Consider the following 13,847-nt stretch of genomic DNA (forward strand, 5'->3'; position numbering starts at 1 on the left):
GGTTTATGTTTATTAATATAACTTTAGTGTAGAGACACTAAGGAATGGTGGGGACTGTGGCAAATTAGAGAAAGCATGCCCAGCCTAAATAAGCTCCAGTGGGCTTTTGTCTCATGGTTATGGGGAATCAGTGTTGCTAGAGCTTCCAGTTTTTTGAAAGAGGCTGGAAGTTGGGGTTTTGAAAGGTTAGAAGTCAATTGAAGTTTTATTTAAAAACAAAACTGGGTGGCCTGGATCTCAACCTCTCATCTCCTTTGAACCCTTGGCCGTATTTTACAGAGGAGGAAACTGAGGTTCAGAGTGGTTAAATATTTTCCCCACTCACAGTAAAGGCAAAGAACTGGCCCTTCGGGTCATTTCTGCTGCTTCCGCTAATAACCAACATTGATTTTTCACTATTCTTATTGAGAATTTCCTAGGTCCCAGGTTCTGGGCTGAACATTTGACACCGTGAAGGAGGTACTGTTTACAACGCCAGATTTAGAGAGGGAAACCAAGGCTCAGAAAGGTGGAGTCGATTACCTAAGATCCCACTGTGAGGCTTGAACCTGGGTCTAGGTTTAATTACAAGACTCTTGGTGAAGAACCTCAGAGACCAAGGAGCCTGGTGGTTTTCACCCTGGGGCTACTTTGAAGGGCCAGGGGCTACAGGGTGGGCAGCATCCTGCACCCCGACACTTCCTTTAACCCAGGTGCCTCTTTTGTATCACTCCCGCAAACTGGTTTCCGGTAAGATTTTGTTTGAAGAAAGAATGCCACTGCCATTTTTTTTTTTTAAGTTTGAAACCACTGATCAGCCCACGGTCTCTTGATTTACAGCAGAGGAAACTGAGGCCCAGAGGCGGCAAGTGTCTGAGGTCCCTCTGCAAGTCGGGACCAGAGCCAGGACCAGAACTGGGCGCTGGAGGCCAGGCCCTGTCTGGGAAGCTGCCCACTGGGTGTGCTCCTCTGGGCTCTGCCCAGGGAAGGCCCAACTGCTCTCTCTGTGTCTCAGCACCTCCTCTGCCTTTCCTCATGCCTGTTTGGATAACTTTTTGACCTGTTCCTTCACAAGCTCTCCCTGAGGTGTGGCTGCCTCCGTTGCTTGTCCCAGGGAATCCTGGGGCCTTGGCTGTGTGACGGCCCAGGCTTGGCCAGTCCCATGGCAGACAGTTGTTAAATAGTGGCTGTCTGGGCAGAGGGAGGACTATTTACCCAGGGCAGGGCCCAGGCAGAGGCTGCAGCTTCCTCCTCACGTCACCGGCCCAGCCAGCCATTCAGCAGACTGACTCAGCTGTCCCCTTCGGCATCTGCTCATTCCACAAATATTTGTGGAGCGCCTACTGTGTGCCAAGCGCTGCTCTACATGCTGAGGATATAGCAAGACGGCCAGATCCCCCACTCTCATGGAACTGACATTGTAGTGGAGGAAACAGATGATAAACAGATCAGCGAATTCACAATTCCAGAGCTGTAGAGGATAAAGGGATTGATAGTGATGGCTGGAGGAGAGACAGTCTTAGATGGGGTGGTCAAGGAAGGCTGCTCTGAGTGGGGACATTTGAGCTAAGAACCAAACTAGGAGAAGAAATCCGTTATGGGAAGATCTGGGTAAAGGGTGGTCCTGGCAAAAGGAACCCCAAGTACAAAGGCCCTAGGGCAGGAATGTGCTTGGCGTGATTGAAGGACAGTAGAAAGGCCCAAGTGGCTGAAGTGGAGTGAGCAAAAGGGAGAAAGACAGGAGAGGCCAACAGAAGGGCAGACAAGAGTCAGACCCCAGGGGTCCTTTTAGGTCAGGGAAAAGAGCTTAGCTTTTCTTTTCAGTGTGACACAAAGCAATTAGAAGGTATTCAGCAGGGATTTTAAATGCAATTGTATCTTGAATTTCTAACTTTAACTCTGCCCTTTCCCTTTGTGGCTTTCTGTCCCAGGACTCTAAGTACTGTTGAGGGTGTCTGAAGTAGTGTTTATTCCCTTTTCCTTTTTAATTTAAAAATTGTTTCAAAAATTTTATGAAAGCTCTATAGGTATACAATTTGAAAAAATCAAATACTTCTACAAAGCTGATAATAAATTGCAGTAGGGCTTGCCTGGTGGCGCAGTGGTTGAGAATTCACCTGCCAATGCATGGGACACTGGTTCAAGCCCTGGTCCGGGAAGATCCCACATGCCGGGGAGCAGCTAAGCCGGTGTGCCACGACTACTGAGTCTGTGCTCTAGAGCCCATGAGCCATAACTACTGAGCCCACGTGCTGCAACTACTGAAGTCTGCGTGCCTAGAGCCCATGCTCCACAACGAGAGAAGCCACCGCGAGAAGCCCGAGCACCGCAACGAAGTGTAGCCCCCGCTCGCCACAACTAGAGAAAGCCCGTGCGCAGCAATGAAGACCCAACGCAGCCAAAAATAAATAAATAAAATAAACAAATACAAAATAAATTTAAATAAATAAATAAATTGCAGTAGTTGCCCACCCACTCTTTCTTTTTTTTTTAATTAATTTATTTTTTGGTGGTATATTTTTTGGTAGTACATTACAATACCAGCTAGTATTGTCCTTTTATTTTTTTCCACCATCCTTATTGTGGTATAATTGACAAATAAAATTGTAATACACTTAAAGTGATGATTAGGTATATATCTGTATATATATATATATATATATATATATAGAAATGATTCCTGCAACCGAGTTAATTAACACATCCATTGCCTCACAGTTACTTTTTTTTTTTTGGTGAGAATACCTACGATCTACTCTTAACGAATTTCAAGTAGACAAGTGTTATGAACCATAGTCACCATGCTGTCCATTATATACTCAGAACTTATTTAATCTTATAACTGAAAGTTTGTATCTTTTAACCAACGTTTCCCCATTTCCCCCACCCCTAGCCCTGTCAACCACCATTCTACTGTCTGTTTTTTTGTTTTGTTTTTGTTAACATCTTTGTCCTTACTAATACAATGCCTGGGTTTGAATCCTAGCTCTGCCTCTTGTAGTCTGTGTGGGTAGGTTATTTAACCTCTCTGAGCCTTTGTTACCTCTACTGAGAAATGGGTATGGTGACAGTACCTACTCAATGGGCAGTTGTAAGGATTAAAAGAAGTAATTTTTTTTAATTGAAGTATAGTTGATTTACAATGTTGTGTGAGTTTCTGGTGTACAGCAAAGTGATTTGGAAATATATATATATATATATTCTTTTTCATTATAGGGTATTACAAGATATTGAATATAGTTCCCTATGCTATACAGTAGGACCTTGTCATTCATCTATTTTATATATAGTAGTTTATGTCCACTAATCCCAAACTCCTAATTTATCCCTCCTCCCTTTTCCCATTTGGTGACCATAAGTTTGTTTTCTGTGTCTTTGAGACTGCTTCTGTTTTGTATGTTCATTTGTATCATAGTTTAGATTCCACATATAAGTGATATCTTTATGATATTTGTATTTGTCTGACTTCACTTAGTATGATAATCTCTGGGTTCATCCGTGTTGCTGCCAATGGCATTATTTCATTCTTTTTCATGGCTGAGTAGTATTTCATTGTATATATATACCACATCTTCTTTATCCATTCATCTGTTGATGGACATTTAGGTTACTTTAAAAGGAGGTAATTTTTATGAAGTGTTTAGAACAGTGCCTGGTCCATTTTAAGTACTATATAAGAGATAAAATAGGCTTCCCTCGTGGCACAGTGGTTAAGAAACTGCCTGCCAATGCAGGGGACGTGGGTTTGAGCCCTGGTCCAGGAAGATCACACATGCCACGGAGCAACTAAGCCCATGTGCCACAACTACTGAGCCTGCGCTCTAGAACCAATGAACCACAACTACTGAGCCTGTGCACCACAACTGCTGAAGCCCACGTGCCTAGAGACTGTGCTCCGCAACAAGAGAAGCCACTGCAATGAGAAGCCTGTGCACTGCAACGAAGAGGAGCCCCCGCTCACCACAACTAGAGAAAGCCTGCATGCAGCAACGAAGACCCAATGCAGCCAAAAATAAAATAAATAAATAAATAACTTTATTTTTTAAAAAAGAGATAAAATAATCAACAAGGACCTACTGTATAGCACAGGGAACTCTACTCAATACTCTGTGATAACCTAAAATGGAAAAGAATCTGAAAAAGAATAGATATATGTATATGTATAACTGAATCACTTTGCTGTATACCTGAAACTAACACAACATTATAAATCAACTATGTACATGTAGCTGATTCACTTTGTTGTACAGGAGAAACTAACACAACATTGTGAAGCAATTATACTCCAATAAAGATATAAAAAAATAAACAAAAATAGTAAAAAAAATAAATAAATCAACTATATTCCAATATAAAATAAAAAATTTTTTAAAGAGAGATAAAATAAACCAGAGCTAGAGAATGAATACGCCAGGACCCAGATGTGGGCCTTCTGATGCCAAGTTCAGTATTTGACCCCAAAGCCCCAGACATTTGCATTCCTCTTAATGATTTTTACCATATTTGCCCAGCACCTGTATTTTGTTTAGCTGTAATTATTTACTTGATAATTTTCTTTCTTTTGAGGACATACATTAATCTTTTAAAGGATATTTTATATTAGTGCTTCAATATGCTAGTTATAAATTTTTCTAACACAGAGTAAAATAAATTCAGTAAGATTTAAAAGCGTTTGTCGATGTACTACCGAAAATCAGCCCCTGTTCCCTGTGGGTACACTTAAGGAAAAGTATGCTATTTTTAGATCTATAAGGAACCTTTGGGAACATTCTGTCCAGTGACGTTTAAACCCTTTTGACTATGACCCTCAGTAAGTAACACATTTACATCCCATGCTTTATATGCAGTGGCAATAAAGGTGGCAGTCAAAACACAGACTCTGGAGCCTGACTGCCTGGGTTGGAACATCTCTTAAGGCATCTGTCACTTTCACTGAGTGACTCAACTTCCCTGTGGCTCCATTTCCTCATCTATAAAAGGGTAAAGTCAATTATAGCCCCTACCTCACAGGGTCACTGTGAAGGTAAGGAGTTACTATTTGTAAAGCCCTAGTATGTGATCTATAAATTGTTGGTATTATCACAACCCCACACACACATCCATAACCATATAGAAATGAACAGAATTTTCACACACGATATTTACCGTGACGACATGAGATGCACTAGGATGTTTTCTGTTCTATTTTACTTCTGTTTCAAAAAGTGCTCGTCTTTATAAAATTTCATTAATCTATTTGTGAGTTATGATTCATACTCTTTTCTGTGTGAACAATATACCTCAATAAACGTATTTTTAAAATAGTACGTTTTTATTCAAAGAAAACACAAGAAATGAAAATGAAAGAAATCAGTTGGTTATGTGAACAGCAGTGTGCTGTTATTATTTTGTCCAGCACAGTGAGGGTACATGAACAGATTCGGGGTCCCTAACAGCTTGGAGACTGCTGATCCGTAATTTCTAATGAAAACTGTTGAATTGTACTCTAGGAATCACATATGTGCTTTAAAGGCTTTAAAAAAATATATTCAATATATTTTTCAGTTTGCAAGAGTCAGCAAATTACAACCTCTGAGCCAAATCTGGCCCAGTGCCTATATTTATAAATAAAGTTTTATTGGAACATGCCACACTCATTCATGTATTTATCGTTGATGGCTGCTTTTGTGCTACAAGAGCAGAGCTGAGTAGTTGCTACAGATCCCATCTGGCCTGCAAAGTCTAAAATATTTACTCTCTGGCCTTTTACAGAAAAAGTTTGCCAACTCCTGTATTAAAGTTATAATTCAAAACCCTTAAGCCTAAATTAAATCTTACGCTATTTGTATTATATTTTATTCTGTTCATAAGTATAGCAAATTTTAACAATTACATGTCCCCCAACACTTTACTTTGAACAATTTCAAACCTACAAAAGATTCAAAGAATAATACAGTGGGCACTAATGTATCCTTTACCTAGATTCATCAATTGGTAGCATACTGTCACATTTGCTTTATCACTATCTATATATCTGTCTATGCTCTTATTTTATTAGAATGTTTAATGTAAAAAATTGTGTATTCATATATGTTATACATATTTGACTGTGTGTGTTTGTGTGTATTTGTGAATGTGACCATGGTCCCATGGCAGAGGTGGTCAGCTGTGTACCAACAAATTCACTCCTCCTTCTGTAGTTTAAAGCTATTCCTGGAAAAAAGCTGCCCATCTAGGGACCACATATCCCAGACTCCTTTGCATTTGGCCAAAGCCAGGTGACTAGTTCTGACCAATAGAATGTGAATAGAAGTGATAAATGTCGCTCTGAGCCAGGGTCACTTCTGGGGTCTCTGGATGATTATGTGACAGAAGTCAGTAAACTTCTAACTTACATTTTAGGTTTGTTTTTTTGTTCCAACGGGGAGCATTGCCATAACTAATACAACCCGATACGTTGCATGACCCATTAATGGGTCAAGATTGCGGTTTGAAACACACTGGTCTGGTCCACGCATTTTTTAACCATGGAGTCCTTTCATTAAACACTTCCATCAAAAGTCAAAATGCAGCATCTCTGGTTAAACCAGAGGTTGTGGCGTGCTGGAACCTAAGAGCCTGGTCTGTTTGAACACCAGCCCCAGGCCCCCACTGGCCTCAAAGTGAACTCTGAGGCATCTTTCTTGACTCCTAGGGCCCCAGTGAATATTGTGTGATGACCACTGAGCCAGGCACAGGGCTCCATTTCTCAGAAGAGGAGGCAGGGCACCAGTAGGAAAAGGACTCGAGTGAGGTCACAAACAGCTGCCTGGGCCCAGAGCCATTTCTCAGGGCTGTGGCCAGGCCAGGTCTGTTCCCCCCATTTCCATGCCTTCAATTTGCTCTACACAGGCCCAGACTCACAAGCCAAGCTCCCGAGAGCCAACCTCAGGCCTCAGAGGGCATCTGAAGGCTCAGGGCCAAGCTTTGTCCAGCCAAGGAACTGCAGCCCGGAACCAGTTACATAGCCCTCATTCATCTCTTGTTTGTTCCACAGCAGCTAAAAGATGTCTCGCACGTAAGAAGCATTCAGTCCGTCTCACATAGCAGGTATAATAATAACAACAGCAATGCATAAAATTTACGTAGCACTTTCTACCTGCCAGACACTCAACGCTTTACAGGCATCAACCTCATTTACTTCTCACAACCCTACAAAGTAGATGCTGTTATCATCACACCATTTGACAGATCAAGAAACTGAGACACAGAAAATGAAGTAATTTACCCAAAGCCATATGGCTAGTAGGTGGCAATATGAGCCCAGGCAGTCTGACTCCAGAGTCTGAGCCGCTAACCAAGGTGTTATGCAGCCTCTCAGATGCTATTATAAGAGGAAACAGCACAGCCAAAAGAATGAAGGTTTGACGCCAGGCAGACTAGATCTCAATCCGTCACTGGGTGACACAGGGAAACTTACTTAACAACACGGAATCTCAGTTTCCCTGTTTATGAAGTGGGAATAATATTTCCCACCTTGACAGGTATTGCAAAGATTAAAAGGGAGAAAAACCTATAAAGTAGCCGGCATCCTGCCCATTACATAGAAGGGGCTTATATGGAAATAAATTTCTTTCCTCTGCAGAGGTCCACCCTTATGCTAGAGGCATGTGAGTCAGAAAAAAAATGGAAGGCGTAGTTCCTGCCTTTAAGCATCTCATAATCTTCTTAGGGACAAGATAAATCCTTTATGGAACAATCAGAAAAGTCCCAAGATACTTTCAATTAAGGATGGAATTCACTGCAGTCAAATGTTAAATAAAATCAGTGCCTTTGCATCTGCTGGTCCCCCTCCCTCTCTCCTCCTGGCTGACTCCTGCTAAACCTTCAGGTTTCAGCTTAGATATCAGTTCACTCCTCCAGGGTCAAGAGGTCCCTGGCCCCTTCCCCTCTTCCTAAGCCCCTTTGTCCTCCCACTGTGTCCTGTTCACCCCTGTTATGGCACTCTGTCTTGATTACTGCTGGTTCATCTGTTTACCCCACCAGATTGGACGCTCTCCAAGATCTAAAGCCATACTTTATATTCTCCTACATTCCCCCGGAGCCTAGCAGAATGCTTTGCATACCATAAGCCCCCAGTGGTCATTTGTTGAAGAAATGAATGAGTGAACAATGAATTAACGAATGCAGAAGTTTTCCGGATGAGGACAGGATGCACTCTGGGTATCCACATCCTCCCTTTATAAAATGGGACAAAATAAGGCAATGGTTTCCAAACTCCAGCTGACCCAACACCCCAAATCACTTAAGGAACTTAATAAAAATTTAAAGATTCTTGGAACTCATCCCAGAAGATTCTGATTCAGGTCTGGAGTGGAGCCCGCAAAAGATGTCATCTTAAGAAAGTTCCCCATATGCAGCAAGATTCGTAAACCATTGAACCATAGAGGCTGAAATCAAATTGAGGTGGGATAGGAAGATAATATGGACAGGGAAGAAAGGCAGGAAGGGTGAGGGAGACTGTATTTTGAGAATGAACAGTGGGAACAGCCATGTCTGTTATCTGACATAGTCCCGTCGCTGGCCAGTATCTGGGGCCCAATTTTGGGCTCATCAACCAACCATTCAGGGAGACAAAGCACTTTATAGTTTATGATACCTTTTCGCCTTCATGAGCTCATGGATCTTCACAACAACCAAGGTTCATTTGGTAGATGAAGAAATTGATGATCAGAGAGCTAGTCAAAGTGTCCAGCCTCTCACAGCTTTAAGTGGGAGAGCCACTTAACTAAACCACCTCTGACGACCACTTCTGATCTGACCTAGTCAAAGGAACTAGTCCTATGTCCTCAGGAAAAATCCAGCTCATCTGACACTTAGATATACTGTCCTGAAGGAGGATTGTTGACCAGTGGCCAAGTCACCCCTTGTCTCTTTACTTGCATGTACTGATGTCCAAGACCAGCCCATCTTGTCCGTCCATCCATCCATCCATCCATCCATCCATCCATCCATGCATCTTTCCAGTTATTTATTCATCCGCTTGCCACATCCATTCACATATCTCTCCATCCATCCCATCCATCCATCATCCGCCATACCCACTCACCCATCCATCACATCTATTCATTATTCCATCCGTCCATCTACCCACCTGCCCGTATTCCCTGTTACTCATTCATTCATTTGTACCATTCGTTCATCTCTCTCTCCATTTCATTCCCATCCATCCATCCATTCACCAGCCCATCACATCGATTCATCAAAGCAACTACCTATCTACCCACCCAGATATCCATTCATTCATTCATCCATCTTCTCATTCATTCATTAAATAAACCTCCTTCAAGGTCTACGTGGGACCAGGTCCTACGGTAGCCCGGGGTATAACAAGAAGCATCAGACATATACAGACCTTGCCCCTGAGGAGATTTGAGATGCTTACAAAAATGGCAGAATCCTGAAGGGCCAAAATAAATAATCATCAAGGGAAGCTTGCTAAAAGCAAAACAAGGGTAGGAAAATAACAAAGCCAGGAGTTAGGTTAGCACACGGATACGCACACCATAACATCTTATCCTCACAGTTGCTAAGGACAGCCCCAAATCTGGCAGTGAGCTAGATGCTGGCATCGAGAGCAAATACTGCAACATGAGTCACAGTACATACACTCAGTTGTGGCAGATCCCACTCAGCAGCTATTCCTGCTTCCTTATAACACAGTGGTGTTTCATGTGCCCAGGGCACATTTGGAAACGGCAGGAGACATTTTCGGTTGGCACGGCTGACAGGAGGTATGCTATAGCGTCTAGTGAGTCGAAGCCAGCATAGCTGCTAAACACCCTGCAGCGCAGGATCCTACAGGCCAGTCCCTTTACAGCAAAGAATTATCCACACCAAAATATCAGTAGTGTCAAAGTTGAGAAACCCGTTAGAAGGGAACCCCGGTTTGGTTTGCAACAGCATTTTGCCATACAAGAAAAGACCATCATTGGCCTAAACCTTTGCTGTGTGTTCCCATTTCTTTCCATTAGACACTTCCCAGCTTTCCTTGAACTAAGGCAGTCTGCTGGGAGGTTTCTGGGAAATGTTTGCTTTTGGGGAAAAGAAACAAGTGCTTGGAGGAAAAACCCTTCCAGCTTCAGACACTTAACTGCAAACGTGATACCTGATACTGTGACAGCCACCTGGGGTCTGTAATGGGGCAAATCGAGAACCAAAAGCCAACACGGTGAGGATGGCAGGGAGGAAGGAAGGGAAGAGTACAGACCTGGTGGACATCGCTGACCATTGTCACAGGGCTGTTTCTTTAAAACTGACCTCAATTCATTCGTCCAACAAATGCTTACTGAGCACTTATTCTGTGCCAGTCGCCATGTGAGACGTGCAAGGCTGAACAAAGCACTGAAGTCCATGGCCTCATGGAGTCTATAGTCTAGTGGGGGAGACAGATGCGACAAGACGCACAATGATTTTTTTTTTTTTTTTTTTTGCGGTACGCGGGCCTCTCACTGTTGTGGCCTCTCCCGCTGCGGAGCACAGGCTCCGGACGCGCAGGCTCAGCGGCCATGGCTCATGGGCCCAGCCGCTCCGCGGCATGTGGGATCTTCCCGGACCGGGGCACGAACCCGCGTCCCCTGCATCGGCAGGCGGACTCTCAACCACTGCGCCACCAGGGAAGCCCCCCACACAATGATTTGATCAGAGCAGTGATGAGAACTCTAAGGCCGAATCCAGTGTGTAGTGGAGGCACTGCAAGACCAGGGAAAGGTCAAGTTTGCCCAGTACCACCACTCCAAAGCTCGTTAAAGACTATCCCACTAAGGTTCAAGAACGTGAGACAGCAGTTGGGATTTATTTCGTGCTTGCTTTGTGCCAGGCACTATTCTAAGCACTTGTGTGTACATATATATATATATATATATATATATATATATATATATATATATATATATATATATTTTATTGAAGTATAGTTGATTTATAATGTGTTAATTTCTGCTGTACAGCAAAGTGACTCAGTTATACATACACATACTCTTTTTCATATTCTTTTCCATTATGGTTTATCATAAGATACTGAATATAATTCCCTGTGCTATACACTAGGACCTTGTGGTTTATCCATCCTATATATAATAGCTTGCATCTTAAGCACTTGTACATTAATTCTTGTGATCCTAACCACAGCCTTGCCCTCCATTGCCTCTCCCAGGGCTCTGCTATGAACCATGTTCCTTACCCAGCAACTCACCTCTGTGATTGCAATCTTCAGAGGTTATTATTATCCCCAGTTGAGAATCCCCGAGGGGTTTTACTCAAAGCACTTGTTTTTTTAATCAGAAAGTTCATCTTTCCAGAGCCTCCCAGCAGACTGCCCTAGTTTATTTTACAGATGAAACATCTGAGACTCAGAGAAGGGCAGGTTATACAGCTTAAAAAAAAAAAAAAAAAGGCAGATCCAGAATGCCAACCCAGATTCATTTTATCTGAAAAGCAAGGTCTTTTAGCCAATGTCTCTCTCTCTCTCTCTCTCTCTCTCTCTCTCTCTCACACACACACACACACACACACACACACACACACTCCAGGTGTTCCAGGATGGCAATGTTCTCTTGTTGTTGATGCATGCTGCAAATCTGGGCATGGGAGCCCTTCTTTCTCTCCTCAGCCATATCTGTAGCTGAGCCAAGAGGGTCAGCACAGATGGACAATGTCAGGTCTGGAGTCAGATGGTTTTTTTTTAACAATCCTAAACTTTAGTTTTCTCTTCTATCCTTGGAGATGATAATGTTATTTATCTGAGACAACTATTTTGAGAATTAAATGCAGTAATAGGCATAGAACACCCATCCATCCATCCATCATCCATCCGTCCCTATCTGACCCATTGGGAGACGATGAGTCTTCCTCTGGACACAGGGTCAGCCAAGTCTCACAATTGTGTTTTAACCTTGGATGAAGCCCCCCAGGCATGCCCAGCCCTTTAGCTATGCTATCTCCTCTAACCACCGCCCCCTGTGAGATAGGTCCTGTTGTTCTCTCCATTTTACAGATGAGGAAATAGATTTAAAGATGGGAAGTGACTTGCCCAAGGTCACACAGCTGGTGTGGGGGATAGGTCCCCAGGCTGTTTTTGGCTCCACAGCCTCTGCCATTTCCACTGCCTCACATACTCCTACTTGATGGTGAAAGAAAGAAGATCCCCTGGACCAGTCGAGAGACCAGCCCCTGATTCCTGGAGGCCATCCACCCTTCGCTAATGATGATATCGAGTAATATTTACTGAGTCCTTACGACATGCCTGGTGCCGAGGGCTTACACCCTCGCTTTCCTTTAGCCCTGCCTGCAAGAAGCCCCTAAGACACCCTCTGTCCACTTCAGAGAGACGGCAACCAAGACCCAGAAATGATGAGTAATTTATCTAAAGTCACAGAACAAGAGCCGAGATCTACTGGATTCCAGAGGCCAAGCTCTGCGCATGCGACTGAAATCGGTTTATAAAATGCACCAAATTTTTGAAAATCCAAAATGTGCAAAAAAGTAAAACGAACATTCTCTTGAACTTCCCTCCTTAGAAACAAAGCTATGTTACCGGTCTCTTTGTGTCCTTCCACTAATTTTCTACGCAAATACAAAGGTGTGTACATACATATGAATGAATGTATCTGTTCTGTTATCAGAAATGTAATATGCTATACTCTCTTCAGATTACTTTTTTCCATAATTACTTGGAGGTCCTTCTCTATCTGCAAACAGATCTGCATTTTTTTTTCTTCAACAACGGGATAGCATTCCATCCTAAAGAGGCATCATGCTTTATTTACCCATCCTCTATTGTTGGTCATTGGGGTTACTTCCAATTCTGGAGTTACCCCAAGCAGCAGAGCCCCAGTCCTTCACCGAAACACACTCTTCCCTTACCCTGCATCGAAGTTACACACTTACAGCAAAGATCATTCTCATTTTCCAATGCCCCAGGCTGTGCGTTTCCTTCTACGGCTTCCCCTTGCTGAATTATCCAGAGCTGATGGTCCTTGTTGGAGGGGCTGGCTGACTCTCCCCTTGGGTCCCATCCCACCTAGACCAGGAGCTAGTTCTGTGACCAAGACCCAGCAAGCTTCTCTGCAGGCTTCAAAATGAGGATGATGCTTCCAGTTCCACGTTCTGTGAAATTTCCTACAGACCCCCCGGGATGCATCTCCACAAAGGCTGCCTCTGTGGGCGGGCAAAGTGAGCCAAGCCCCTACCCTGGGGCTCCTGCAGCCCCTCCAAGTACTTCCCATATCGGCTCCACCAGGCCTCAGTTTAGGAGTTTAGTGAAGCAAATCACATGCCTCCCTCGGGTTTCCTGCCGTTCTAGAGAAGCCCTTAGAGGGTCTTTGGGGTGCTAGGAAACATGTAGAGGGCCATCCCATGGTCTCCCAAACTTAACGGTGGTCCCACCATGTCCAGTCTTCCCCCGAAGCCCAACTGCCGACCCCACTCACCATAGGGACTCTCCACTGGAGCCCCGAGGGGCGCGTTCACACTGACCATGGCCAAGCCCGCCCAGCCGGAGACCTGGGGGCATGGAGGGGCCTGGAGCCCACACACAACAGCGGGAGCTAGTCCACCAGGAAGGCGGTGAGTGCAGCCAGCTGCCACTGCCCGGTTATCTTATTGATTCTTCTAATCACCCAAGGTGGGTGGATACGTTAAAGAGTAACCAGTCACTTAGGGAACCTGTGGCTGGGGACTGTCACTGTTACCATGGCAACGACAAGCTGGCCAGACCAGAGGTCCACTAGGGCCCCAGTCCTGCGTTCTGGGGTTGGGGGCTCTTGGAGCCAGAATGTGGGGGACACCAGCCCCCTCACCCCTCACTTGAGGGAAAGGACTGGCCAGGAGATGATGAGGAGGTGAGAGTC

At 44.0% G+C, this 13,847-nt stretch overlaps 1 protein-coding gene across 2 annotated transcripts in view; it reads right to left on the reverse strand.

The window, feature by feature from the left end:
- HNF4A (hepatocyte nuclear factor 4 alpha) overlaps positions 1–13,476 on the reverse strand; it is a gene marked incomplete at its 5' end in the record, with an annotated part of 61,348 nt that extends 47,872 nt beyond the window's left edge. For both annotated transcript variants that reach the window (XM_079943735.1, XM_079943733.1), the window contains one exon: positions 13,428–13,476. In XM_079943735.1, the coding sequence (XP_079799861.1) occupies positions 13,428–13,476 (49 nt within the window). The remainder of the gene's footprint in view (positions 1–13,427) is intronic.
- Positions 13,477–13,847: the final 371 nt, after the last annotated feature.

The sequence above is a fragment of the Stenella coeruleoalba genome (genome assembly GCF_951394435.1).
Source record: "Stenella coeruleoalba genome assembly, chromosome: 15".
Taxonomy (NCBI): domain Eukaryota; kingdom Metazoa; phylum Chordata; class Mammalia; order Artiodactyla; family Delphinidae; genus Stenella; species Stenella coeruleoalba.